General features: G+C 57.6%; 3 protein-coding genes across 6 annotated transcripts; all 3 read left to right on the forward strand.

The window, feature by feature from the left end:
• The first annotated feature begins 656 nt into the window (after nucleotides 1-656).
• IL4R (interleukin 4 receptor) lies at nucleotides 657-7762 on the forward strand. The gene is made up of 8 exons (XM_077317112.1): nucleotides 657-678; nucleotides 1666-1909; nucleotides 2942-2955; nucleotides 3724-3869; nucleotides 4376-4529; nucleotides 5580-5679; nucleotides 6269-6335; nucleotides 6424-7762. The coding sequence occupies exons 1-8, from the start codon at nucleotides 657-659 to the stop codon at nucleotides 7366-7368; spliced, it is 1692 nt and encodes a 563-aa protein (XP_077173227.1). The 3' UTR covers nucleotides 7369-7762.
• Nucleotides 7763-7881: 119 nt separating this feature from the next.
• On the forward strand, nucleotides 7882-17924 carry IL21R (interleukin 21 receptor). 3 transcript variants are annotated; one of them, XM_077317113.1, is made up of 9 exons: nucleotides 7882-8383; nucleotides 11182-11265; nucleotides 12597-12717; nucleotides 13264-13454; nucleotides 13810-13982; nucleotides 15019-15190; nucleotides 15322-15409; nucleotides 16244-16328; nucleotides 17058-17924. In XM_077317113.1, the coding sequence occupies exons 1-9, from the start codon at nucleotides 8137-8139 to the stop codon at nucleotides 17751-17753; spliced, it is 1857 nt and encodes a 618-aa protein (XP_077173228.1). In that variant the 5' UTR covers nucleotides 7882-8136; the 3' UTR covers nucleotides 17754-17924. The 3 variants fall into 3 exon arrangements, with proteins under 3 accessions (XP_077173228.1, XP_077173229.1, XP_077173230.1); XM_077317114.1 differs by lacking the exon at nucleotides 7882-8383 and adding an exon at nucleotides 10453-10949; XM_077317115.1 differs by lacking the exon at nucleotides 7882-8383 and having other exon boundaries at nucleotides 13344-13454.
• Nucleotides 17925-19798: 1874 nt separating this feature from the next.
• LOC143827519 (interleukin-9 receptor-like) lies at nucleotides 19799-25838 on the forward strand. Of its 2 annotated transcripts, XM_077317122.1 has the most exons (9): nucleotides 19799-19934; nucleotides 20088-20183; nucleotides 20818-20935; nucleotides 21771-21970; nucleotides 22338-22483; nucleotides 22710-22887; nucleotides 23816-23912; nucleotides 24270-24354; nucleotides 24991-25838. In XM_077317122.1, exons 2-9 carry the CDS (start codon nucleotides 20099-20101, stop codon nucleotides 25324-25326), a joined length of 1245 nt encoding a protein of 414 aa, XP_077173237.1. In that variant the 5' UTR covers nucleotides 19799-19934; nucleotides 20088-20098; the 3' UTR covers nucleotides 25327-25838. The 2 variants fall into 2 exon arrangements, with proteins under 2 accessions (XP_077173237.1, XP_077173236.1); XM_077317121.1 differs by lacking the exon at nucleotides 19799-19934 and having other exon boundaries at nucleotides 20040-20183.
• Nucleotides 25839-26448: the final 610 nt, after the last annotated feature.

Genomic DNA, 26448 nt, shown 5'->3' on the forward strand with positions numbered 1-26448 from the left:
CGGGAAATCATCTGGGGAGAGGAACGGGCCGTGGCTCTGGGGCCATTGACCCAGTTGGCATTCGGGGCAGGGGGTGGAGCGGGGTGGGCAGCATGCCAGAGGCTCCATGAGAAAGCCATGCAATGAGGAGGTGTTCCTCGAATTAGCATCTTCCAAAACAGAGCTGAACCCAACGTCCAGCCAAGCCACTGGGCATGGAGAGCAGGCTTGGGGATGTGGGCTGGGCTCTGAGAGCAGCCGGGGGCGTTTGGGGAGGGGGCCTGGGAGGGATAGCTGGAGCCAGTTGAAGGTCTTTGGCTGGGCGGTGGTGTCTCTCTTCTCCCTTCTCCAGGAGGTTGCTTCACAGCAGTCAGGGGTTGCGCATTCAAGGCAGTGGCGCTTTTCCCTGGAAGGTGGAAAGGGAAGTGCGTGGCCTGGGGAGGAAGGACTTGTGCCGTGGCCTGCTTACTCACTTCTTACCAGGGAACCCAGGCACCCTGCCAGTGCTTTCTGTGGGGTGGCTTCTCAGTTCCCCACATCAGTTCTTCTGGCTGTATTTTCGCCATTTAAAAAGCAGTGCCAGTGCCAGCTGTTAACAGGGGGGGCAGAATTGCTCCCCCAAACAGCTGTTTTGTATTCACCGGAACCCCACGGTGGCCTTCGTAGACAAGTGCGGCATGGATTCCAAGGAAGGGGCAAGTGGGGCGGGGGGAGCGGCTCTTGTTCTGGCTTGCCTTCTTCTTATCGTAATTCTGTTGTTAACAATTGCACCCATGAGAAATGCAATGGTGAGGGTTTTGGGCTAGGATCCGGGAGATTTGGATTCGAATCCTTGCTGTGCTGTAGAAACTCGCTGGGTGACAGTGCACCAGTCCCCTACTCTCAGCTCTGGCCTACTCTGCACAGTTGTTGTGAGGAGAGATTGGAAAAAGGGAGACCATTTAAGCTGCTTTGCATCCTTTATGGGAAGAAATATCTAAATATTTAAAGTTGCTCTGGGGAGAAAGGAAGGAGGGTATAAATATCTATTACAAAAATGATCAATCGTCATTTTCACATAAAAACGTGAAAGCTGCAAGAAGCTCCAGTAAAGCTCCAGGGACCAACTTTCCTGGCAGACCAGATCTCTAAATCAGAAAGTGGCAGATTAGGACTTCCTTTGCAGCCTGCCTTTCTCACTGAGATTCCACGGAGGTTAGAAAGTCCAGCTGTGCCCCTATCTGTCCCTGCTATGGAGCCATTCGACTCGTTCCCCATCACTTCCTGATCTCAATGCCTTTTAGGTGGCCCATCATTCGAATGCTCCCTCCCTCTCCTCCCTCCCTCTCCTCCTCTCCCCCCTCTCTCCTTCCTTTTTTCTTTAAAAAACCCCAAACGCCTGATCAGTCGGCTACCCAGATTGAGTATTGCTGACCATGGGACAGGTGGGATATCTAGAAGCTCAAAGGAACTCATGAGGTTCCCGTCTCCTCCAGGGACTCCTCAGTGGTCCGGCATCCCCTGAACTTTGTGACGGCAGAAAATCAGGGGCTGCTCTGGTGGGGCCTCGGCGGGGATTCCAGAGAGAGCCTGTAGGCCTCCTCCGCTCTCGCTGGGTTTCCCCGCATCATCCCTTCAGAAAACCCCTTCCTGACATCAACAATCATGATGCTCTCCAAAAAACTCAAACCCTCTTTGTTTTTTTAGGACATTCCACTGGTGACCAAGGAGTGGCAGCCCTCAACCAGGGAAACTTCAAGGTGGACCAACTATGTCAGCATGCTAGATCCCACGGGAAGCTCCCCTGTTCTTTCCGACTTGGGGCTCAAAGGTTTCCTGACCTGCACTGCTACACCGACTATGAGACGAAGGTGGTCTGCCATTGGGACGTGATAGACACGACCAACTGTGCGGAGGAGTTCAAGTTGCTTGTCAAGAATAACATTGGACAGTAAGTACATCAGTTGCAGGGCTTTGTGTTGGGGCAGGGAGGTTGTCAACCCATGGAAAGTGGTGAGTCCCCCTGTCCTAGGGGCTCTGCCCAGGGGTCCACGTGAAGGTCTGTGACGTGTGGGTGAATTGGCCACAGGGATGCAGGGCGCATGGAAGGGGCCAGCGCAGATCCCATGAAAGGAGCCATGAGTTCAGATCTGTCCCAGTACGTGGCCTCAACCAGGACTCCTGTGCAACCCCCCATGCCCATCACCATGAAAAAGGGTGGTGGCCTCTGCTTCCCTCGCCTGCATTTGGAAAGGAGGCTTACCGTGGGGCACATACGGCCGTGGCCAGGACTGGGGGTGGGGTCCTCTCCTACAGGGGCAGCATGCGGTTGAGAGGCTGGGTGCAAACTGCCTTTTCTGTCTTCCCAGCCAGCCAAAGTGCTCTCTTGAGAACAGAAGAATCCCCCAGTCTGCTTCCCCCAGCTGTGTCTGCAGCATGACTGAGATGACGTTTTCTGGGACACAGTACAGTTTCTTGCTGGCCACCCAGACAAACGTAGCCGAGAATTGTTCAGTTTACCTTAATGATATTGGTAAGGCCCAGTTTGGGCTTTATGCCCAGTCCTTTGCAGTCTTCACAGTGCTGGTTTCAGGCACAAAGGACCAGGCTGTGGTCGGGGAGGGGTCTCTGGGGAGGGGGAGGACCAGTAAGATATCCCCTAGCGCCCTGCCTGAATGGTCGTGGCTGGCATCAGGCCAACCGGGAGGCTTTTCCCTCCTTCCTGGCCTCTGATCTTGGGAGAAGCAACTTCCTCCTTAAACCTCCCTGAGGGGCTTATCCCTCCCTCGGGGCGGGATTACTCTTTTCCTCAGCACTCTGCTGTTTTTTCTCCCCCCCCCCCTGAAAACAGTGACACCCCGTGCTCCCAGAAACCTCACCGTCACCAAGGGCAAGCGGTCGTTTACCCTGGCCTGGAACGAGATCAACCACCCAGTCTTTAGCTTGTATGAGATAGTCCATCAAATCGAGATTTTAGCTGACGGGTCAAAGCAACCGGTAGGTCGCCTGCTTGTCCCGTTCTGGTTCTCTCCTTTCCTCTGCAGTAGCCCTGGGAATTGGGGTTCCCACCTGAGCTCTCTGCTGCCCTTTGCCTAAAGCTTTTGCTTCTCTGACTCAGAGGTCCACAAGCAGCGTGCCTCAATTCAACAAGATGTCCTGAATTCCGAGGCCACGCCAACAGAGCCAGTGGGGGCTGGGGGGTGGCTGCTTCTGTCTGCCACAGGAGCCTCCTTCCTGTTTCCTGCCGCCTTGAGAGAAGCACCTGGTCAGGGGAGGCCTGGAAGGGCCCCAGGCGGGTCGACTCCCAATCTTACCCATCTGCCAATACAATCCTAAGAACATGGCCTCCCCCCCCCCCCTCCCCGCATACACTCGAGAAGTGGCCTTCTGAGTAGGCCTGAATCTCGGGCCCTGAGATTCCGGTGTAGATTCTTAGGGGACCCTGCTGTTCTTAGGGGCCCCGCTGTGAGAGCACCTTCCTCCCCAGACCAGCCTGTGGGTTGCCCAGGTCCTGGTCCTAAAGGAAGGCCTGGTCCTCGTCCTTCTCTTGGCACCCTGTCGAGGAGCCTTCTCTCTGGGCTGCTGAGGAGAATTCGGCCCACTCCCCTTGGCTGAAGCCTGGCTGGTTCTTCCCCAGCAAGAGCTGTTTGGTCCCCCTTGGGCCGGAGGCCATTGCTTTGCAGTGACTTGCCTGGGACGAGAGTGAGGCTGACAGCCCCTCTCCACCCCCCTCTGAGTTGTGGCACTTCTTTGGCACCCTTCCAGCCTTCAGGGAAGGAGGCAGACTGTGCGGACTGCCGAGCTGGGAGAGATTTCCGAATTCCCTACCGGAGTGCTTCAGGAGCCACCAACCCAGCGTCGTCATCGTCGTCCCCCCTCCCCCCCGCCGGATTCCTCCGCTAGGCCTGCAGGTGCTTCTTTCTTGCTCCACTTGAGCTGCTCTGCGAAGGGCCCCTCAGGCCAGGCCTCCCGCTCTTCTCTGTGCCTCCTCTGTCTTCCACTCGCCAGCTCACCTTTCCACCAGCTTATTCTGTGTATGTCGTTATCCCTCCCTCCCTCCAAAGTGCTCCCCACTAGTGCGTGCGCCCAGATTGGGGGGGGGGGCTGAGAAGGTGTGACCAGCCCAAGGTGGCTTTCCAGAGCAGTGTTGGGTCTCCCCGATCCCGGTCTGATGCTCTACCCACCACGTCCCCATCTTGGTGCTGAGGTGGCAGCTGCTGCCAAAGCAGCGTTTCTAACGATCTGCACAGCCAATCAGAAATCTAGCTAGGCAAAAGCCCCCCCCCCCCTTAGAAGAAACGTAGAAGATTGGGGGAAAGGTTCACATGGGTTGCCGGGGAAGTCCTGCTTTTCTTAAGGCCAGGAGTGCAACTCGGGGCAGGCTGAAAAGGGTCCTGTCATGTTTCCTTCTTCCGAGGCCCTGATCAATGTCACGGAGAAGACAAGCCATCACAAGGTCTTCCCGGCAACGCTCTCGCCAGGCAAGAAACACACCGCAAGGGTACGGTACAGAATGCCAATGATGGACACCTGCTGGAGTGAGTGGAGCAGCCCGAGTCGCTGGCTCAACGGTGAGTTCACATTTGCTCCCCAGCTGACAGGGCCCCCCGGCCTTACACCTGCAAGGGCTGCTTTGTCTGCACTTTACAAAACAATTTCTCATTGAGGGAGGGAGGGCTGGCCATAACTCCCCTGTGGGAGGGCAGGGAGGCGTTTCTGGGTTTCTGTGCCAGCTGGATGTCGTGGGTAAGAGCGGGGACTTCTAATCTGGAGCACCCGGTTTGATTCCCCACTCCTCCTCCACGTGCCACTGGCTGGGCAACCTTGGGCCAGTCTCAGTTCTCTTAGGGCTGTTCTCACAGCAGTTCTGTAAGAGCTTTCTTAGTGGGGTTCCCTTCCATAGGTGGCTTGGAATGAGGGCTGGCCTCACGTGGACGAGAGGCCCCTCCGTGGCCACAGGGACTGTAGGGAGCCTCCGCAGCCCAGCACCAGGGGAAGGCCTTGGCCTCTTTGCCACATCTGCCGGGCCTTTGTGTGGGACGGGAGGCAGGCCCAGGCGGCTCCTCATCGGGGGCTCCATTCAGGCGGGGCCTCTGCCCCTCCTCCCCACCCCCAGCCTGTGGGGAGGATCCCACAGTCCCGGGTGTCGGTGTGTGGTGCTAAACCTAAAAAGGAACAAAACCCAACCTTTACAGGTAGGAACTCAAAAGTTGAGCTGAACAATAAAAATAATGTAAAACTTGTTAATTATTTATTATAGTGCACAATTAAAAACAGAATAAAAACTTCTTAAAAACTATACCGAACTAACAGCACATAGAACCAAGGACCAAACGCGTTTCGACCCTTCCGGGTCTTCCTCAGTGGTCAAGATTATGATAATACACTCTCTCTATAAATATACCTATATAGAACTCTCTATAATGTGTAGCTGAATGGTTGAGTGGGATCTGTAATGTGTAAATGTTATCCTTTTTTGAGACCAATTCCTTTGTTATGTCCCTAAAGTCACCACTCTTCGCTGCCATTAAGTTCTGTACTCAGAGCGTAACCTCATGTGCGTCAGGAAAAAGTGTGTGTGTGTGGCGGCCTCTGTCAACACAAAAGTGGTTCTTTTCCAGATTTCCAGCAGGATCCTGGAGAGCAGTCCTGGTGGCCCATTCCTGTGATCTGCTGCCTGGTGGCCGTGCTGGTTCTCACCTGCTACTGCTGCTTGGTCAGGTAGGGACTGTCGTGCCTCTCGAGACGCTGCAGGGCAGGCGTTTGCCCTAAATGGGGGGGGGGGGGGTAGGAACGACAGCCTCCCCAGCACTAAGCCTCCCTGGCCCCTGCAGCACGGGCTGGGTCACTCCTGCTCCTGCCCTTGGCCGGTGCCGGAAGCAGCTCAAGCTGAAGGCGACGGAACCTCTCTCCCCCGCCTGGCTGGCTGGCTGGCTGTGTGTGAGAAGCGGCCATGACTCCATGTGAGGAAGTGCCCTTTGGCGGGATGCCATGCCTGCCTCCTTGTACACTGTCCCCTGGCCTGGGTGCTGCTTCTGATTTCGCCCGGTCACTCCCTGTGCACGTGCCTCTGCAGCTCCTTGCAGGGTAGGCCACCCACCCCTGCCCTCTGGCTGTTCTCTTGTGTCCGTTGCAAACCTGGTGGCCTTTAGGACTTGCCTCACCGCTGCCATGACGCCCCCGTTCCCCATGCACCAACGGCCCCTCTGGGTGGGGGTGGGGGTGGGGAGCTGTTTTCCCTGCCTCTGTCCATGAGCCTCGGAGGCCAGGCAAAGGAGCGGGTGGAGAGTGGACTGTGCTCTCCTTGCAGGCTGAAGCGGCGGTGGTGGGACCAGATTCCGAGCCCCAAGATCAACGACGACCTGGGGAAGAAACCGGTAGGGAGGTTGCCCTTGGGGTTGGTTGCGGTGGCCGCTGCTGCTGGGGCTGCCCACTGGGCCTGACTCTCCTTTCTGCCTCCCTCAGGCTCCCCTCTGGTGGCAGGTGCCCCCAGGGGGCAAAGGGAAGGCGCCTGTCTGTGCCCCATCGCAGCATCTGACACCTGAAGACCCCCCTGTCGAGCCTTTCCTTAGAGTCGACAAACCCGTGGCGGATCCGGATGCTGAAACCCCGGTGGAGGAAGAGGAGGGCCAGGCCCCTCACAACAACGCCCTCGTAGACCTCTTTCTGGATATCCTGGGGGGTGGGGACGGCACGGAAGACGCTGCCCCCCCCGAGTCCCCTCCAGCCAGGGCCCCAGAGCCAGCACTTGGCGGGACACCCAGAGGGAGTCCAGGGGAGTCGTCTGACTCTGGGAACGGCAACGTCGCCCCCTCTTCCCGGGCAGCCAGCCCAACGCCTGAGCAGCACCAAGGGGATGACCAGCCCTGTTCCTCTTCGCAGTACAAATTGCTGCTGTTCCCTCAGCCAGGCTCCCCAGGCCAGGTGGTTGTCACAGAGAGCATGGGGGGCTCCAAAGCCAGTGGCCCAGGGGGCAGCGTGGCCACAGCCACCCCCCAGCCTTCCTGTTACAGGAGCTTGAGCGGCCTCATGGGTCCGCCCAGCGGCCCTCGTGTTGACCAAGCTCCGGTGCCCGACAGCCTGCCCCCCGGCCGGGAGGACAAACTGTCGCTCTCCCCTTGCCCCCCTGACTCTTGCTTGCCCGGCTACCGGCCCTTGAAACTCGCCTCCCAGGAGCCCCACAGCCTTGGCTTGGGGTCCCCTTACAAGCCCCTCCTCGAGGTCTTCAGCAGCACCGCCAAAGAAGGCCCACGGGAAGTCTGGACGGGAGCCCCTTGGCCAGAGCCCCTGGCCTTGGCCTTTAGCCGCTGCATGGAGGAAGAGGAAGAGGAGGAGGAGGAGGAGGAAGGTTCTAGCCAAGCGGGCATCAGGCCGGGGACAGAGGGCTCCCTGCCCATTGCCAGTTTTTGACTGGGGCGTGGAGGCAACTCGCTGTCCTGTTGCGGCTCAGCCGGCCCCTGGGTTTCCCCTCTGCCAGCTACTTGGGGGTCCGGCAGTGGGCCTGAATCGCAGCCTGTTCCTCTGGGGCTGCCTCTTCCTTTCTGCCTCCTTCATGGGCAAGTGTTGATGCAGACCAGCCGGGGGGGGGGGGGGGGCGTTCTAGCAGCATGCCTGCTGTGAGCTGGACAAGAGCAGAACCCGGGCAAAGCTGTTCTTTCTGCCCCCTGGTCGGAAGACAGGCGCTCCGCCAGGCCTCCCGGGAGAGCGAGGAGGAGTGGACCCAGCGTGCCCCCTTCTGCATGGCAGGCTTTGGGTTCAAGGTAGCACCCTTTCTTTGAAGCATTAAAGGTATTGGTATCTTCTGGCTGCTGTGCCCTTATTGTGCTTGAGCCAGACTGGAAGGGTGGGGGGAGGCCTCTTCGGTTAAAGGGTGGGCTGGACTTGGAGGGGAGGGGAGGGGGGTCTCCTTGCTGATCAGACAGTCAGAGGCCTTCTGGGGCTGAAGGCTGCCCCCTTGTCCAGTCTTGGGAGGGAGTAACGGAGAGAGAGGTATCCTTGAGCGTCTTTTCACCTGGCCTTCCTCTCCCAATCTGTGCCAGCATCAGGCACCAGGGGGATCCATGGCCAGTTGCCTCGAGTGGTTTGGTCAGCTGGAGGCTTCAGTTTCTTTGGGCCCCCAGGCAGTTCGGGGCCAGAGAGGGGCTGGGATGTGTCCCGTCCGTCCCTGCTAGCCTCAGGATGCGAGTGCCGAACACGCTCACCTCCGTGGCTAGGAGCCAGGCTCACTTTGTCAGCCGCTCTTCTGGCGAGGAGTGGGGAGTCGTGAGCTGCGGGGGCCTTGAGCCTCCTGGCCTCACCACATCCTTTGCTTGTACAGTAATAACTGGAGGGCTGACGTCACCCGCACAGTTGCTGGCTCCGGAGCAGGGAGGTGAGATCGCCGTCTTACCGACGGAGCTCCTGGCCTTCGGGAGGGGCAGTTGCTGTAAGTCTTTGGTGGGCCCTGCAGACAAAGTGGCTCTCTGGGGCTGGGGCTGGGGCTGGGGGGGGGGTGGCAGCCCCGGGGCTTGCCTGATCCTGGGGCTACTGTGCCTTGGGTGGCTGGGCCAGTGGATCGCCGGACCAGGCCACCAAGTGTGTGGCTGAATGCCCCCACCAGACCCCCACCTGGGTTACGAGGGGGAGCTCCCCTCCTACAGCAGCAGACTTGGCTTCTGTGCTGGAGTGGCAGAATGGCACCGCGTGGGAGAGACACAGAGCCTGGCTGAGGGGGTGGGCGAGGGTCCCAGGGACCTACCGCCTCATGTCCAGGGGACAGCAGTCCTTCCCTGCTGGCAGCTGAGGGCAGAACCGCAAGCCAGATCCCAGGTTCCCTCCTGCTGCTGCTGCTGCTGCTGCTGCTGCTGCCTCCTGAAACCTCCCCGTCTTTCCAAGGCTGTGGATGGGGAGAAGGTGCCCCTCGGGCCATCGGCCACCAGATATGGCTCAGGCACCATTCCCATCTTCCCGTGCCAAACTCTCTTTTACTCTAACGCAAGTGGACGCAGGGCTTTTTGTGGGCCGTGTTTCCTGAGGCATTTTATACCCTCGATTAGGGTTCTGCGCAAACGGCTTCCTTTCCTGGAAGGCACGATGGTCTTAACAAGCTATCAAAGCGTTTTATGGTTCTTTTAAGATTCAAAGGGGGAATAACCTGCATCTAGTTCGTGCTCACTGGGAAAAACAATGACTCAAGTTTCAGGGAGGGACTTTATTTAAAGCCAAGTGTTATCTTTGAGACTCCTGATGGGATTCACACTTCCCAACAATGCAGTAAGGACAAGTACAACAAAACGATACTGCAAAATTAGAGAAGAATGGACAAGGCAATAAATATAGTCTTCTGATACACCCTGGGCAGGCTGTTGCACCCGGTAGGAGCCCCCGGTTGCAGGGTGGCACCTTCAGAAGGTTTTGCCTGGAAGAGCCAAGCTGTCCTGGGGTGGCATGGGGGGGGGGTTTCACAGGAAGGAGCGTCATGGGGCATGATTGACTTCCTTGTTGGTTTGGGGAAACCAGTCTCAGCGTGAGCCAAGGCCGTTGGGTTAATGTGCCCTATGAAGCAGTGGAACGTGAAGGCAGTCAGAGGCCCCTGCAAATGGGTTCCAGCTCAACTGTGCAGCAAAATCACGTGGTAAAATCCTGCAATCATGGAGTTGGAGGGGACCTCCAGGGTCATCTAGTCCACCCCTGCACAATGCAACAAATTCACACCTACAATGGTGCATTTTACATGAGGGACGGGAGGTGTTTTGTTGTTTTTAATGGAGGGGGGGCGCCAGAGGTCCCTGAAGTTAAAAGAGCGCCTGCCTGGCCAAGGGGGGGGGTCTGGGGCGGGCGTGTGCGCGGGGACGGGGAAGAACTCTATGAGGGCGACGCAGGGCGCGGCTTCTGCGCATGCCCACAAGGGAACTGCACTTCCCTCGGTCCACCACCGGGAGGCGCCGTCCCTCCCACCCGCCGTGCGCGCGCGGCGTGCCCGGCTTTTCCCGCCCAAAGGCCTGTGGGGGAGGGGCGCGCGCGCTCTATCTCCCCCCTCAGGGCCCATTAGGGGCGCGCCGCCCGGGGGGGTCCCCTCAGCGCCCCCCACTCGGCGGAGGCCGCTCAGTAGGAGGGCCCGGGGGAAGCAGGCCAGGCCAGGCCAGGCCTCTTCCCTGTTGGCTCCCCACAGACGGAGGGGCGGAGGGGCTTGTCTGGGGCGGGGCGGGCCTCTTCCTCCTGGCTCCCCACAGGCTGAGGGGCTGAGGGGCTTGTCTGGGGCGGGGCGGGCCTCTTCCTCCTGGACCCCCACAGACGGAGGGGCGGAGGGGCTTGTCTGGGGCGGGGCGGGCCTCTTCCTCCTGGCTCCCCACAGGCTGAGGGGCTGAGGGGCTTGTCTGGGGCGGGGCGGGCCTCTTCCTCCTGGACCCCCACAGACGGAGGGGCGGAGGGGCTTGTCTGGGGCGGGGCGGGCCTCTTCCTCCTGGCTCCCCACAGGCTGAGGGGCGGAGGGGCTTGTCTGGGGCGGGGCGGGCCTCTTCCTCCTGGACCCCCACAGGCGGAGGGGCGGAGGGGCTTGTCTGGGGCGGGGCAGCCTCTTCCCTGCTGGCCCTCCTGCCCCTCAGGGCTGCTCTGGCAACGTCGCCCCTCAAGGGCAGGCCCAGGTTGGGGCAGGACGAGCAGGACTTGACCCGCTGTTCTCCCCCATGTTCAGCGGAATATCCTACTTTTTTAAAAACTGAAAGGCAAGATTGATGTTCGTGTCGGAACTTGCCGGGGAGACAAATCCCCCAGAAAAGATCTTTAAGAGTGCTGCCTGCAGGGGCTAAAGCAGGGGGCAGTGAAGTATCAGTCACCAGCCATTCAGCCCCGTACGCCACCAGCCTCCTGCTGCAAAGGGGGGACATTGTGTCTGTATGCAGCGCTCTCTTGGAAGAGTGTGGTTTCCCTCCTGTGATTTGGCCACACGGGTGATGCCCACTGGTGTGCTTCCTGCTACCAAACATGTTGAGAAGGACACTGCATAAGAGCAGGTTTGTTGCTGCTGGCTGAGCTCTGGCATGTTCTTCTGAAAGTGCTCCCACACATTCATTGCCAAAATCCCCCTCCCACACCCGTGGGGAGCCCAGAGCAACAGCCCTGCCTGATGCGGGTCCCAGATCTCTCCCACAGCTCCTGAAGGAGGGCCGAGGCCACAGCACTGCCCCGCTGGCCTCTAGCACTCATGGGCAGGGCACCCGACTGAACCCGGACCTTGTCTTGCAGGCAGCAAGAGAGCCAGGGTCCAAGGGAGGAGAATGCGGGGCCAGGCGATCCTGCTCCTGCTCTTTCTTCAGCACAGCAAATCTGGTATGTCTCTGGGTCTGTCTCCTTGCTTTGGGGGCTTGCAGAGCAGCCTGCTGTGGGGTACACCCCAACTCCCCACACACTGCAGGGTGGGTGGGGGTGGTGTCCTGTGTTGCAAGCCATGACTCCCAGACAGGTTGTCTCTAATTGGAAGTGCCCATTGAGTGACTCTACTTCTTAGAAGACTCACCTGGTGGGCTTTCCAGATACCTGTTCTAACCATGTTCTCCCTGTGCTTTTGGCCAGAGCTCTTGACTGCTTCCCAAACCCCTCCCCCCTCCCCAGCTCTCAGGCACCTGCACAGTCCAGAGGCTAGAGAGACCCTAACTCTGCTGGCTGCGTAGCCACTTGGCATTAGCCTCCATCTGCAGAGCTCTCACCCCCTGCCCCTGAGCTCAAAGATGTGAAATTCAGGCCCAAAGGGGCTTCCCTCCTAAGCTCAGTTCCACACAATAGTTTTGTAATGGGGATTAATTTCGTAATTTCAAGGATTAAGGAATCCTATTGCTGTGCACACACACTGGCCACCGATATTCCAATCCCAACCACGCTTCAAGGGGGAGGGCTGTGGAGTTTCTACCCAGGCAGGAGAGAGTGGACTTTCCCAGGTGCTTTTTGTTCTGCATGTCTGGGAGTTCCCCTGGGTACGCTGAGCCATCCTCCCTGGGCAGCAGGCCTCTGGTGTTGTCACTGGAAGGTGAGGGGGCAGCCATCTTTTTATTAATAGGATAGGATGGAACTAGGGACCCATCAGGAATCTCATGGGAAGGAGGATTTGGAAACCCACCCCCAGTCACCTCTCTTTATTCAAAGCTGCAGTACACACACACCAAATTCAGCAAGCTGATTTGGCTGTATTTGTGGGTTTGTATCCTTTTCCTTTCAATTAATTTACAAGATCCTCTTTTTGTGTACAGTTGGAGACCAGGCCATTTCAGTCCTGGGACTGCCTAGTTGTAAGGCTGTGACACATACACACTCCCCACACACATACATATACACACATTCTGAGACTCATGCTGATGGAGGGTGGAAGTATCTTGAGAGGGAGGAGAGGAGTGGAATATTGTAGCAAATAGGTTTTCTCAAAAAAAAATCTGTTTCAGGTCCTCTATGGTGACATATTACTTGTTCACCAGGGAGCTCTTAAAAAGAAAAACAAACTCTTGGGAAGTTCTGCCAAACTTACTTTCCCCCACCATTTCTTCCTGGGGCTGCGTTCTCTGCCCAATTCGGTCTTCTTCGGGCAACCCTGTTCTCAAGCCCCATTGTTAATCCAGACAGACACCATAGCAAATCCTAGCTTCTGACAGGACTGTGCTTTTTCTCTCCAGATCCACACACAGCTTGTAAGAATCTGAGATGTTTTGCAGACTACGTCCGAACGCTGACCTGCCTGTGGGAGATAGGCCCTGATGCCCTCAGAGGGAATCTGCCCAATATCACTGCTACGTGGTATGTGCCAGCAAAGAGAGAGAGAGAGACTTTGGGCCCCATATCTGGTTTTTCAGATGCCCTTCATGTTCCCAGTGGGGAGGGGGGCAAGGTCTGGAGTCCTTCTTCCTGAATCCAGGTCTCTTTCCCCAAGAGGCAGTCTGCTCTGTCCTGCATGTCACCCCCATCTCCCCCCCCCCAAACAACTGAGTTCAGCCAGCCAGTGTTCCCTTCAAGCTGTGTGCACCCCCCCCCAGTAGCTACTCATGAAAACTGGGAGCCCCACTGAGCAGCCAATCTCAGGCAACAGCAGTTTTCTTCTGCTCAGGAGCTGACCTGCTCTGCTAGGGGTGTGGGGGAGGGGGGAGTTAGAACTTTGCAGTCCAGGCTTCTGATCTGCGTGACCAAGCAGCACCGTGATGCAGCCCTTGACACTCTGCCATTGGCTCCAGGCACCCATACAGTGGAAATCCACAGCGGGACCTGCTTCAGGGAGGTCCGCCTGCTGCAGTGGGGCCCTTGCATACCAATGGCTGCCACACTCAGATGCATCTTGCCTTTTCCCAGGGGTGGTGGCCATGGGGGCACCTGTACCTTCCACCCCACCTTCAGAAACACCAGCCACATGCGATACATGTGCTCCTCAGAGCAGAAGCCATGCATCTTTGGGCAAACCTTTGTTGTGACGATCATGGTACTTGTGAATGGAGGCCGTGCCGTTCACCAGGAATGCCAGCCCTTCCAGTGCCATGAGAACAGTAAGTATGCATGGGAGGGCCAGGGCAGTTAAGCGTACCCTGAGAGAGGAACACCCAGAAGCCTCTGTTCACAGCAGGGCACCCCCAAGCTCCTCTGTCAGCCCACTGTTCAGGGGGAGACCTCTGTTGGGATCCCACAGTCTTGCTGCTATGGGACTCTGCCCCCATTTTGCTGGCAAAGATGCCATCCTTGTGTCTCCCCTTTCCCTCCTCTCCTGTAGTCTTCTCTGCAGCTGATGCAACCCTGGCAAGCCAGCTCCCGGAGGGAGGGAAGGAGGTTCTGCCTGTTCTGTGCAGGGGGGGGGGGGCTCAGAGACTCAGCCTTGATTTTTTGTTGTGCTCCCTTCCTCCCCAGTTAAGCTCCGGGCCCCGTTCAACGTGACAGCTGCAGCCTGCCCAGGTGGCTACAACATCTCCTGGGAGAGCGGTTACGTGGCTAACGATTACCTGCATGGGGAGCTCCAATACCAGCTGCGCTACAGACAGAAGGTCCACACCTGGAGCCCCACAGAGGGAGGCATGGCAGGGGTGAGTTTGAGCTCTGGGCTGGGGGGAAAGGTGAGATGCGACAGGACCACAGCCCCCCCATGTCGCACCTATACTCTGGCCTCCTGGAATATTGTCCTGGTCCTCTTCTCCCACAGGGGTTCCAACAGGGGAAGGGGGAGTCTGGCAGGCATTGCAGAGGTGCCTCTCTAGTCCAGCTGTGCCCCACTGCAGCCTCTAGCAAGAAGCTAAACTGATACATAAGGTAAAGGTATCCCCTGTGGAAGCACCGAGTCATATCTAACCCTTGGGGTGACGCCCTCTAGTGTTTTCTTGGCAGACTCAATACGGGGTGGTTTGCCATTCCCTTCCCCAGTCATTACCGTTTTACCCCCCAGCAAGCTGGGTACTCATTTTACTGACTTCGGAAGGATGGAAGGATGAGTCAACCTTGAGCCGGCTGCTGGATCAAACTCCCAGCCTCATGGGCAGAGCTTCAGACAGCATGTCGGCTGCCTCACCACCCTGCGACACAAGAGGCTCTTTAAACTGATACTGTAATGGTACAGTAAAACGGTAATGACTGGGGAAGGGAATGGCAAACCACCCTGTATTGGGTCTGCCAAGAATACGCTAGAGGGCGTCACCCCAAGGGTCAGACATGACTCGGTGCTTGCACAGGGGATACCATTACCTTAAACTGATACATAGTGGGGGGCAAAACAGCAAGTCTCATCTTATGAGGGACTCCACTACCCAGTTGGCCCTTGACCCTGGGAAGACTCAAACACCACAAGTCAAGCCAGTCTGCACAACATCCCAACTGCTGGGTGAAAAGAGGCCTCAATCCACCTATGGCTGCCTTGAAGCCCTGAGCTGTATTGGCATTCCCAGTCCCAAGAAAGGTCTCTTTTCAGTGGTCCAGATCAGACCTGTAAAATCCTGGCAAGCTGCCCCCCTGGCCATCAGAAGCCCCCTTTTCCAAGGGTCCTCTGCCCTTACAAACCAAACCCAGCTGTGGTCTGCCAAGGGACACTGCCCAGCTGAACCCTCCTGCTCTCCCTCCTTGCTTGGCCAGGTCCTGAAGCCCGTTTTGCAGGACACTCCGACTTTGTGGCTGCTGGCCCAGGAGCTGGAGGGGAATGTGGAGTACGAGTTGCAGGTGCGAGCCAGGCCAAGGGACCACTCTGCTTACCAGGGTACTTGGAGTGATTGGAGCCCCACCAGCAGCCTTCGGACTTCCCCTAGGGGTAAGTACCGGATGCCAGGGCTGGCTGCTCTGCTTCCTGGGGCTGCCCAAAAGAAGACATCCTGCAGCAGCCAAGCTGCATCCCTGCTCCATACTCCCTCTTTCTCTCACACACTCCCTTTCCTCCACCAGGCACTGCTGGAGCTGCATGGGTGGTGACACCTCTGCTGGCCTTCAGCCTCATGGTCACCCTGGTGACCTTCCTCTGCAAGCATCACAGGTGAGTGTGTGGTGGCATCATATGACCTGTCCCTGCATGAAAGAAGGGGAGCTGCACACCCACCCACCCCCAGCCTCAGCGGCCACCCACCCCACCCACACACCTGTGTTGGCCTAGATCAGTGGTTCTCAACCTGAGGGTCGGGAGCCTTTTGGGGGTTGAACGATCCTTTCACAGGGGCTGTGGCAGGGTGAGCAGCTTGGCCGGGGCCGCAGCCAACGTTTCCACGCCTGAAGGCGCCTGCCAATTTATATACAATTTAAATACAATCATGAACTATGGATCTTCACGCCATTGGTCAGTTTCAGTTTAATTTCTGTGAAAGAACCCTTGCATAATTTTATGGTTGGAGGTCACCATAGGAACTGTATTAAAGGTCCGCGGCATTAGGAAGGTTGAGAACCACTGGCCTAGATAAAGGACCCCCCCCAACTACCCCACCACAAAGAAAAAGAGTTGGTTATTCACTGCCTGAATGAGTCTCAAAGTGGCTCATAACTCCACATAACTCCTCTCTCCACAACAGACACACTTTGAGGTAAGTGAGGCTAAGAGACCTCTGACAGGACTGCTTGGCTGGAACAGTCCTATCAGGGCTGTGACTGGCCTGAGGTCACCAGTGGGCTGCATGTGGAGGAGGGGCAGAGAATCAAACCCAGCTCTCCAGTTTAGAAGCCGCTGCCCTCAACCACTACACCACGCTGGCTCCAGAAGGGAAAGCTGTGAGGCTGAAGGAGCCCTCAAGTCTTTCCCAGGGGGCGTGTGAGGCTAGCAAGGGGTGGGGACGGGGCTGGTGGCCAGGCCCTTCTTGACTGGACTCCTCCCCCCTTTCAGACGGTGGAAGAAGCTGGATCCCTTCATCCCCAGCCCTGCCCCTTTCTTCCAGAGCCTCTACCTGGCCCACAATGGAGACTTCAAGGTACCAGCTGTGTGGGGGGGATACAGGGAGGGGGCAGCCCTTGGAGGTGCCTGGGGAAAACCAGCGAAGGGCACACAGTGCAGACTGGATCTGCAGAGAAGCCAGGCAGAGAGAGAGAGAGAAAGAGAAAGAGAGACATTCAAAGGCAAGATGATGGGGCAGAGATGGAGGTGGGGAGGGGGGAAACCTCTGACAACAGCCTACCCCACAAAAAAATCTATTTCCAGCAGCACCAAAGCTAATTTTATGGATTGGTCAGATGCTGTGGAGAGGGGTGGTGTCTGTGGAGGAAGCCTGCCATTAGAGGCAGCTCAAAAGCCTCCCCAAGAGAGACAACTGACAGAATGTTTCTCTTTCCCTTAACTTTGGCCATGCCAGTCCAGCACCATAGGAGCTGCATTTTGCAGAGCACTTTGTGGACCCTTTTGTGTGGGAGGCAAGAAGGCCGCTCCCTGCTGCTGCCATCAGCTGGCTATTTGGCAATCGTGTCCATTCCGAAAAGGGAAATCAGCCTTTAAAATAAAAGGCCCCCTGTGCATGGCCATGAGACCACAGCAGGGAGGACTGCAGGCCAGCTGGCTTCCTCTTTTGCTCTAGAGGAGCCCGGTTCGGGTATTGATGCAGGATCCTGCCTTGTATTCCCTCCCCCCCCAACACACATGAAGGTGGTCTGCAGCAGGTCCCTCAGCAATCGCCTCCCTGATCCCATCCCCCCCCATGTCTGTACAGAAGTGGGTGGGCACCTCCTGCTCTGGAGCCACCCTGGCTGTCCATGAGTGTGCCACAGCCTTGCCGGAAGTGTGCAGGATCAGCCGTAAGCGCCCGCTCGCCACAACTGCCCCAGGGGAGACTTCTGCAGCCCTCTGCACTGCCGCTCTGCCTTCCTTCACCAATGAGCAGCCTGGCTCCATACTAGAGCATGCCTATGGCCACCTCTCCATCGACACCGTTACTGTGGCAGACACCTGTGGCTTGGAGACAGAGGACTATCGCTGCCTGCCCTTGCACAGCGACCACATGGAGAGCCACATAGCGCTGTTCAGGGAGACGCCACCTTCTCCTTCAAAGGATTCTGGCTCCTCTGGGCCCTGGCATCCAGACACCTGCCTGGCCTGGCTGCAGGCCACAGCCTCGCTGGAGCATGGGGGCCCCGTGAGCACCTCCTCTCCACCCTCCACCGAGCCTCTCTGCAGAAAGCCACTTTCTTCCTTCTGGTTGGCTGAGGTGGACCTGGGCGAAGGTCTTGACCTGGACACCATGGACAGCGGCTTTGTGGATTCAGACTGCAGCAGCCCCGAGGACTGCAAGTTCCAGGGGAGGTGCACCAGCCACACTGCCCCCGGGAAGGAGGATGGGCCCGCCTCCCTGCCCAGCTATGTCAAGCAGTGGGTGGCCGGCCACCTCCCTCTCACCGAACACCGCTAGAGGCAGGAGCCAACCCCGTAGCAGGCCAGCAAAAGACTCTCTCAGGCCTGCAAGGGAGTCTCCATTGCCCCCTTGACTCTTCCTCCAAGGGGGGATCTCAGGGGTCCCCCCTCCCCCCACCCTGGGCTTGTATGTTCCTGAAGGAAGAATAAAACATTCTTTCTGTCTGTCTGTCAGGGTGAAGCTGTGTCGGCAGGATTGGGACTAGCCATGGAGATTTGGAGACGGTGGGGTTGGTGGAAGGGGACAAAGTCCTAGAGCCGCAGCCGCCCTTTCTTCTTGGAGAAGTGGGTCTCTGCAGGCAGGATGCCTCAACCTGCCCCCCCCCCAGGGGCTGTCAGGAGTGTTGGCACCCGTCCTTCTGACTGAATCCAGGTGACCATGTGCGCTCCTGCGGGGTGGAGCTAAGGGTGTTGCCCCGTGCCAGCCCAGGGAGCCTGGGCTGGCCAGGCACCTTTCCGGGGGCGGGGGGGGGGGCACTAAGTGCATAGATCCCGTGTTCCCCTCTTTGGCTGATAGGTGGCAGCAGCAGCAGCAGCAGCAGCAGAGCTTTGATGGCACGGGTGGAGCAGCCAGGTAGTGCTCCTTGCAGTGGCGGCTGGGTGGAAGAGAGGAGCTCCATGGGGATTCCTTGGTGTGGTACTGACAGCCATGCCCCGGCTGGGGTGGGGGACAGGACTTGTGGCCCACACAATGAGGGACCCCCACGGCTCTCCCCTCCAAGGCTGCAGGGTGCAGGGTTGGGCAAACGGCCTGGATTGTGGGGGGGGGGAGTTCATGCACCCTGTGGCTCTTGAGAGGACAGCAAAGAAAAACTTCTAGGGGCAGAAGATCCCCTTCCTCATCCCCCACCTTGGATTGACACCCTCTGATCAGCTGCAGCCCCTCCCCCCCAAATGTCTGGCTCCAGAAGAGATCCTTTCCCCCAGCTGGGAAATGTCCCTGGTCTCCTGCAGAGAATTCTCCCTGAACAGGTATGGGAGGGGGGCAGGGCCCCATTTTGCAGCCTTGGTTGTTGGTCAGCCCCTGAGGCCCCCCATGCCTGAAGATGGAGCACAGCGAGGGGGGGGGGGACCGGAGAGGAAGTGTTTGTAGGTCAGCGATTTGCTGCTCCTTGGTTATCTGCACAGCCGGTTAACTCCTTCTCTGATCTGCAGGGGAGGGCCTGCCTCCCGATCAACCTGGCCCATCTCGCAGGCACTTCCCACATGCTCCCCCCCCCCCACCTCGCCTCTGTAGCCACACACGCACACTCCACAGTGCCAGGGAGCCATCCACGGCACTCGGTTTCTGAGCAGCAGACGGACAGCAAGCCAAGACAACGCTCCTGGAGCGGCCCCAGAGGGGTCGCCGTGTGCACGGTAAGGACGCTTGACTGGCCATCAAGGCAGGGGAGGGCTTGGATACTCAGTGGCTGGCACACTGGGTTGAGCAGCTGGGCTTCTAAGGAACCTGGGCCATAGAGCCAACTTTGCCTCTGGTTCCTTGCAAAGCAGGCTCCCTCCCCCCCCCCCATTGTCATTGGGGACAGAGGAGGGGAGCCAGTCGAAGCTGGACACTGCTGTACTGGGGGGGGGATTGGGCCGATGGCACCCTGGTCAGGCTGGCTATTGGTAGCCTGGTGAGTGTGGGCCACATGTGGTGCCAGCTTTGTGCCTGGCCACAGATGCAGAGGTGGAGAGTGAGTCCCGTTTTATCCTCACCACACCCCTGTGAGGTAGGCTAGGCTGCGGGAGCCCCAGGTCACCCTGCAAAGTGGGGCAGAGGCAGACCTGGCAGTCCTGGATGTTGGCCTGGCACTCTCACAACTGCCTTGTGGTGGCTCTGGAGCCTGTCCGGTGTTGGTGGGCACAGGCGCCTTCCTTTGAGGTAGGCATGCTGTGGGAAGCATCCCCTGCCCTCTGGGAGAACGGGCTGAAGAATTCTGCCCTTTGTGGTAGACCGCCAAGGCCCCACATGGCCTGGCCCCGGGGCTTGTAAAATGACATGCATTGTATGTACCTTTTTATGGTTTTCTTGCCCATTTCTGTTTCCAGCAACTGATGGGGGAAGCGGGCAGGAAGGTCAGATGCTCCCAGCTAAAGACTTGGTCTCCCTTTGCTGCCCTCTGCTTTCCAAGCTTGTAGTGGGCACAAATGCACTTTTAGCTGGTCTAAGGTGATGTGCTTCTTTAAATAAAACGTAAGTAAATTGTGAAATTGCCAGGGTGCTGAATTCCCTGTTGGAAACTGAGTTATGCCAAGCGGGCAGCAGGTGTGCAAAACATGCAGGCCAGCAATGCAGGGAGAGGCTGGGGCTGAAGTCAGCAGCTCTGGAAATGCCTTTGAATTCCAGACTGCTGCATAATGGTGTGGGAGAACCTTCGGACAGCCGGTCTGCTGCAGGTGCTCATCTCACCCCTCTTCCTAGCCGCAGAAGGACAGAAAACAGGTATGCAGGGGGGGGAGCAAAAGAACTGCCCCCACCAAACACCAATAGGAACATCCAGGCCGGCCTGGCGGAGAGAGGCCATGGACGCTGGCTTGGAACTCCCAGGAGATGTGGGGGGGGGGGGGTTCCCAGGGAGGGCAGGGAAGGGAGCTCAGCAGGGATGTTGAGTCCATCCTTTGTAACTACCATCTCAGTGGTAATTCCAGGAGAACTCTAGGCCCTATCTGGAGGTTGGCAGCTTGAAAACCTCCCACTCAGGCTGCAGAAACTTGTTTGCCTTGGGAGGCGAAATACTTTTCATTAGTCCTCCAGCTTGGATTAACTCTCGGAAACTAACATCAAGGTATTTAATGCAAGTGGTGTCTAGTCACTGTCTGCAATAAATGCCCATCTCTCCTAGACACTATTCTGTACTGTCTATTTCCAAATGTGCAGAGAGGGCAGAGTGTGGAGCCTTTTAAGACAGCCCAAAGCAACCCCTGGCCCTCAGTCCTTGTCTCTGGAGTCCCCCAGCCTTTGACGGAGTCGTCTGCTCCTAGCTGGCTGGTGGGTGTGAGGTCAGTGCAGGACAGCTGGCCCTTGGATGAGCAGGCTGCTCCGGCCTGAGCTCCTTTGCATGCTCTCCTCCTGGCAGGCATCTCCAGCGGCGTGCGCTGCCTGAACAGTTACGGCTTCCAGGACCGTAGAGTGGACTGCACATGGCTCCGGAATCAGACCAAGGGGGAGGGGCCATTCTACCTCAACTTCTCTGAGTAAGGCCAGCGGGTACAATCTTGTGGATTGCAGAGAATACTAGCTGTGGAGAGGTGGGGTCCCAGGGGGCCATGCAGAGAGGTTGACTTTCCTGGAGGAGGAGGAACCAGGGATGGAGGGGAAACTTTGTTTTACTTACCCAGGTGTGCCGAGAGGCAGTGCCTCCACCATCCCACGTTGGTTGGGTGTGTGATGTGCTGAGGGGCAGCTCCTTGTTTGCTTTCCCCAGATGTGCTTTCTGTACTGCTTTATACTGCTTTATACTCTGCTGGGCACAGTGCTCAGATCTCCCCACCTCCTGACATTCCGTTCCTGTTGATTACGCATCCTGTCCTCCTTTTGGGGTCTTTGCCAATAGCCAGCTCACCAAAGCAACAGTCTGCCTGTGGCAGAAATGCCATGCTTATCTGAGAGTGTTAGCGTGATCTGCGGGTGTTGCCCCTGCACCAAAGGCTGCCAAGAGGTCAGTGTTGCTATGTTCACACCTTTCACGGAGGGTTGCCAGCCTCCAGGTGGTGGCTGGAGATCTCCCAGGATTGACACTGTTGTCCAGGCAGCAAAGATTGGTTCATCTGGGGAAAATGGTTGCTTTGGAAGGGGGAGTCTGTGGCATTATTCCCCACCCAGCAAAGCCCCTCCCCAAACTTTACCCTCCGGATCCACGCCCCAAACCTCTAGGTCTTTCCCAACCTGGAGCTGGCAACCCTTCTTTCACTAGGGCAAGCTGCTGGTGATCATTCTGCATATGTTCAGAGGCACTCTCTTGTCTGTGTCCCTGGAGGAGTCACAGAGTCAGCAGGTTCAGAAGGAACCCATTTCTTGCCTTGCTTGCAGCACCTTCGAGCAGGGCCTCAAGGACCTGGTCTGCTGGCTGTTACCCTCGAACAAGACGCGGGATGAGTTCCGTTGCTCTGCTGAGGGAAGCGGAGAGTTTCAGGAGAACGACTTGTACAAGGTCTCCCTGCATGACACCTCCTTGGGGGAGAAGGCCAGCTATGCAGTGTGGGAGGACATTTACAAGCCCATGAGGAACAGTAAGTCCTCTGCAGCCATGGCCAGGGAGGAGGGGCAAAGCAGGGGGAGTTATCGAGCTGCCCACCCCCCAAAATGCAGCTCTGGGTGTCAAAATGGCAGAAGCCACCTTTGTTCATGTGTTGCCAGACAGCCCAATACAGGCACAAGACAGACAAACCAAGTGTGATTTCAACAGCTCCTCTGTAGCCTGGCAGGCTCCTTGTGGAAAGGAAATGTGGGTCCCCTGAAGGTGTGATCAGGCCCTCCGTGGCTCCTCCGTGGAGTTTGGGGAGAAAGGGACAGCTGCTCCTTTGCTGGTGCTGTGGGATACCCCTGGGCTTCTCAGGGCCTATGTGGGACCCTCTTCTCAACCAGCCCTTTTTCCAGTTAAATGTGATCCGCCATACGACTTCAGGAGCAACATGAGTGGCGGCAGGTGCTTGATCACGTGGGAGATGCCAAAGGCTTATGTGCTCATCTGGAAGGACATGCAGTGGCAGCTGCAACTCAGGGCCACCCACGTCCCCTGGGAGGTAAGGAGAGGAGGGAGGTCACTGCAGGCATGGCTGGAAGGCACTAGATGTGGCCACTGGCCCAATGCCTCGTCCGTGTCTGCCCAGGTGTACTCCGAGGAAGGCTCTGCCCAGCACCTTGACCGCCATGCTGAAAGAGGAAAAAACGCGGAGGGGAGGGGAGGGGAAGCACAGGCCATATCCAGCAGGCCTCACTCCACCTTCCTTATCCTCCACTTATGGGCAGCAAGCGGAAACGAAGGCTGGAGTCAGTGAAGAAACGTGGATGGAAATAGATGCTGCTGAATTCACGCCGGGCACCAGCTATGTTGCCAGACTGCGCTGCAAGACCCCCGACAAGAATGCTGCTTATGTCAGCCACTGGAGCGAGTGGAGCGGTGCCACTGAGTGGAGCGTCCCTCCAGGTCTGATCACAAAGGGCCAAATGGCCCCGGGAGCGGGCTGTTCTGCTGCTGCAAAACACCCCCTACCTTTTGTGTATGTGCACACTCAAGTACACTTCCCTTGTGCTGGTGTCCTACTTTTGGTATTTATCATGTTTCCTGGAGCCCAGGCCTGTTATGCTATGCAACCCCTGAATGTAAATACCAGTCTCACCCTTGTAATCCATTCTCAGCACTGAGGCTGAATACAACTCCCCCCTTGCCCCCCCCCACCCATCACCATGCTCATTCCTGTAGGCTGTGCCAGAGGCTGGTATTTACTATGCCACCCCTGCTGGCCAAGAAGAAGGAGTTGGTTCTTATACGCTACTATTCTCTACCTGAAGGAGTCTCAAAGCAGCTTACAGTCGCCTTCCCTTTCCTCTCCCACCCAACAGTGAGGTGGGTGAGGCAGAGAGAGACCTGATATCATTGCCCGGTCAGAACAGTTGTATCAGGGCTGTGGCGAGCCCAAGGTCACCCAGCTGGCTGCATGTGGAGGAGTGCAAAATCGAACCCAGCATGCCAGATTAGAAGTCCGCACTCCTAACCACTGCACCAAGCTGGTTCTCAAGGCAGGCAGAAAGTGGCACGGGAGCACATGTGCATCCACTGGCAAAGGTGAATTTGGATCCTGCTTGCTGGGAGGCAGGGCCAGGCTCCCCTGCTGAGTCTCCCCGAGGGTCGTAGCTGCTTGGGCCACATTGGTTGGTGTAGCCCTAAGGGTTGTATCTGAGGCTGGAGGGGTTGGCTGGAGGCTGTACCCTATAGCTGGGGCTGCCTGGAGCTCCAGTTCTAATTCTGGCTCAAGGCTTCCCTCTGCTGCCCTGGCATCAAAGGCCCTTCTTGGAGCAGCAACTGGGGGCACCCTGAGCCCTTGAATGGATGCTTCCCTTCTGCCTGCTTCCAGGACCTCTGCCTCAGGTGCTGCTGCCGGTCTTCGTCTGGCTCCCCCTCTGCCTCGGTGCCCTGCTGTGTCTACTCCTGCTCGCCGGCTGCCACTCAAGGTATGGTGCCGCCAGTCAGTGCTTGTCCTGGCCCATGCAGCTACTGTGGGGTAGGGTAGATAGCCCACTGCCAGGCCAGCCCATGCTGGGCTCTCCCCCTAGCAACACATCTCCGACCACAAGGGGGCAGTTGGCCCAGAGCACCTGAGGAGCTCTAACAGTTGGTGGCCCACTTTATGACAATGGAAGGAGCTGGGTGGGTGGAGAGGGAAGGCCCCTGTGCTTTTGTGCCGCCTGAGCAGCGGGCATCCCCCCACAGTGCAGACGGCCTGGGCATGTAGAGGAGAGGATGGTCCAGGTGGCACGTGCTGCTGCTGGCTCTGGGAAGGAAGTGCTTCCTGTTCTGTCTGCCTCCAGGATCAAGAGCTGCTGCTGGCCAAGCACCCCCAACCCCGCTGCCTTCTTCCTGCCCCTCTATGCCTCTCACCGCGGGGACTTCCAGGTAAGGGGGGGAGCAAGGAGCACCAGCAACTGTGCTGGAGGACCCCCACCCCTCCTCCCCCAGGGCATGCCAGCAGGTGGCAATGAGGCAAGAGTCTGCAAAATCTCCCTGGTAGGCAGTCCTGCTGCCCCCACCACCACCACCACCAAGGGTGCTCCTGTTCTCCCCAGGGCCACAGCTAGCTCCCCTCGCCTCAAGACCTTTCATTCTCCACATGATTTTTCTTCCCTCTTCCTGGGAAAATCATTCTGGATTCTCCCCCCCCCAAAAAAAAACAAAAAAAAAACCTTTTTTTTTCATGTCATGGGGAAAGAAAGCCAGACCAGGGAATCTGTCCTCCCCCTCCCCAGAGACTTCTAGCCCTGAGAGGCCAAGCAGGGAGCTGGGCTTCAATGTGGGCTGGGCAGAGGATGCCTCTGAGGGTACCGGTTTGGAGATGGAGGAGAACGACCCCTCTCATTCACAGAGCCCAGTGGCCTCTGCCCAGAGTGTAGCCTGCTCTTCCCGCCGCCTCATGGGTGTCAGCAGGGGAGAATCTGTCTGTTTAGCTGTGCTCCTGGGTAGCCCCCCTCCAAGCAGGTGTGTGGGGCAGGGGGTGTGCTGTCTTGAGCCCAGCAGTTTTCTGATCCATTGCAGGCTTGGATTGGCATCAGGAAGCCGGATGCGTGGCTGAGAGGCAGCGGCAGCAGCACTGGGCCTGGCTTGGCGACCCATCGGCCCCTGGAGGAGGCCGTTTCTCAGCTCTCCTTGTTCAGGCGCCTCTCAGAAGCAGAGCTGCCCACTGAGGCAAGAGTTCACCACTTGCTTGGGGCTCCGAACCAGCAGGACAAAGCCAGCAACTATGTTGTCATCCAAGGGGCCACACAGGTCCCGGTCCTGCCTGGGAGAGCTCCTCTCCTCTTCGAAGGCCTGAATGATTTCAGCGAGGGCTTCCCTTATTTGCCATACAAGAATTCCCTGTTTGTGGCATAGGAGCCCCACGAGATAAGACCCTCTCCTCCCGTGGCAAAGCCTCTGGCTTTCAGGGCTCCAGCAGCTGCCTTGCGGCAGCCGTGCAACAAATCCTAGAAGGCAGAGAGAGGCACAGCTATCGGCAAGCAAATTCCGGCTTTCTTCCCTACCAGGCAAGCCCTGCACCCTTTCTGTCCATTGAGGCTGACTCCTCAGAATCATTGTGCCTTGAGACCAGTCGGTGGGGAAAGCACTGCCTAGGGATGCCAGTCCTCAAAGCAGAAGGGCTGAAATATACCAGCAATCCCCGGGGTGGCTGTAGAATCCTTACCGCTTATGCAGGGAGGTGAGGGGGCAGAGCCCAGTGGCACTTTGAGAAATCGGACAGCTGTGAGTTGACTGTTGGAGCATCTCTGGGGGCCTCGAGTCACGTGCAGGGACTGTGGTTGTGCTGCTTTCCTAGAGATAGCTGCTTGCTTCCTGGATAAGCTATGTGCATATATTAGTCACAATAAAGCAGGCATGACCCAGTCTCTAGTGCTCTCTCAGCCAAAGCATTGCCCTCAGACTCCTCACGGCTTGGGAAACGGTGGTCAATTGTACTGCTCTTGCTTACTGCCTCACAAGGGACACCCTTCCAGGGAGGAAGGCTAGCAGAGCTGAGGGGCAACACTGTTATCCTAGGGCCTGCTTCCAGGGGATCAATGGCGGAGAGCAAACTCCTCCCTCATCTTGACACTGTGCTTGTGCCTTGGCTCCATCCACCCCGGCATGGAGGCTGCCCCTAGCCTCAGCGACTGCTGGTAGATGATAATTATTACCTGCCCTTCATCAATAATCATAAACATTAAAATCATAAATTAGTGTACCTGCCTGCTTAAAATCATCTCAAAACCACCACCTCTCCCTCCCATGGGTGTGATGTAAACCTAGGTGAACAGTCTCGTGGTCGGTTGAATGATGTTTTGAGCCTTGGTACAAACTTGAGGGCAACACTCACCCCCACCCTGGAGGAGGCTATTAACGGCGCCAACATCCCAGCCATCTTTTGTAGTGGAACTCTAAGCACCGCATGGTGTGCGCGCATCCCTCGGAGCGCTCCCATCCTGGTGAGAACCAGACTCAAGACACTTGGCCTGCAGC

Source organism: Paroedura picta, chromosome 17, assembly GCF_049243985.1.
Source record: "Paroedura picta isolate Pp20150507F chromosome 17, Ppicta_v3.0, whole genome shotgun sequence".
NCBI classification, from domain to species: Eukaryota; Metazoa; Chordata; class Lepidosauria; order Squamata; family Gekkonidae; genus Paroedura; species Paroedura picta.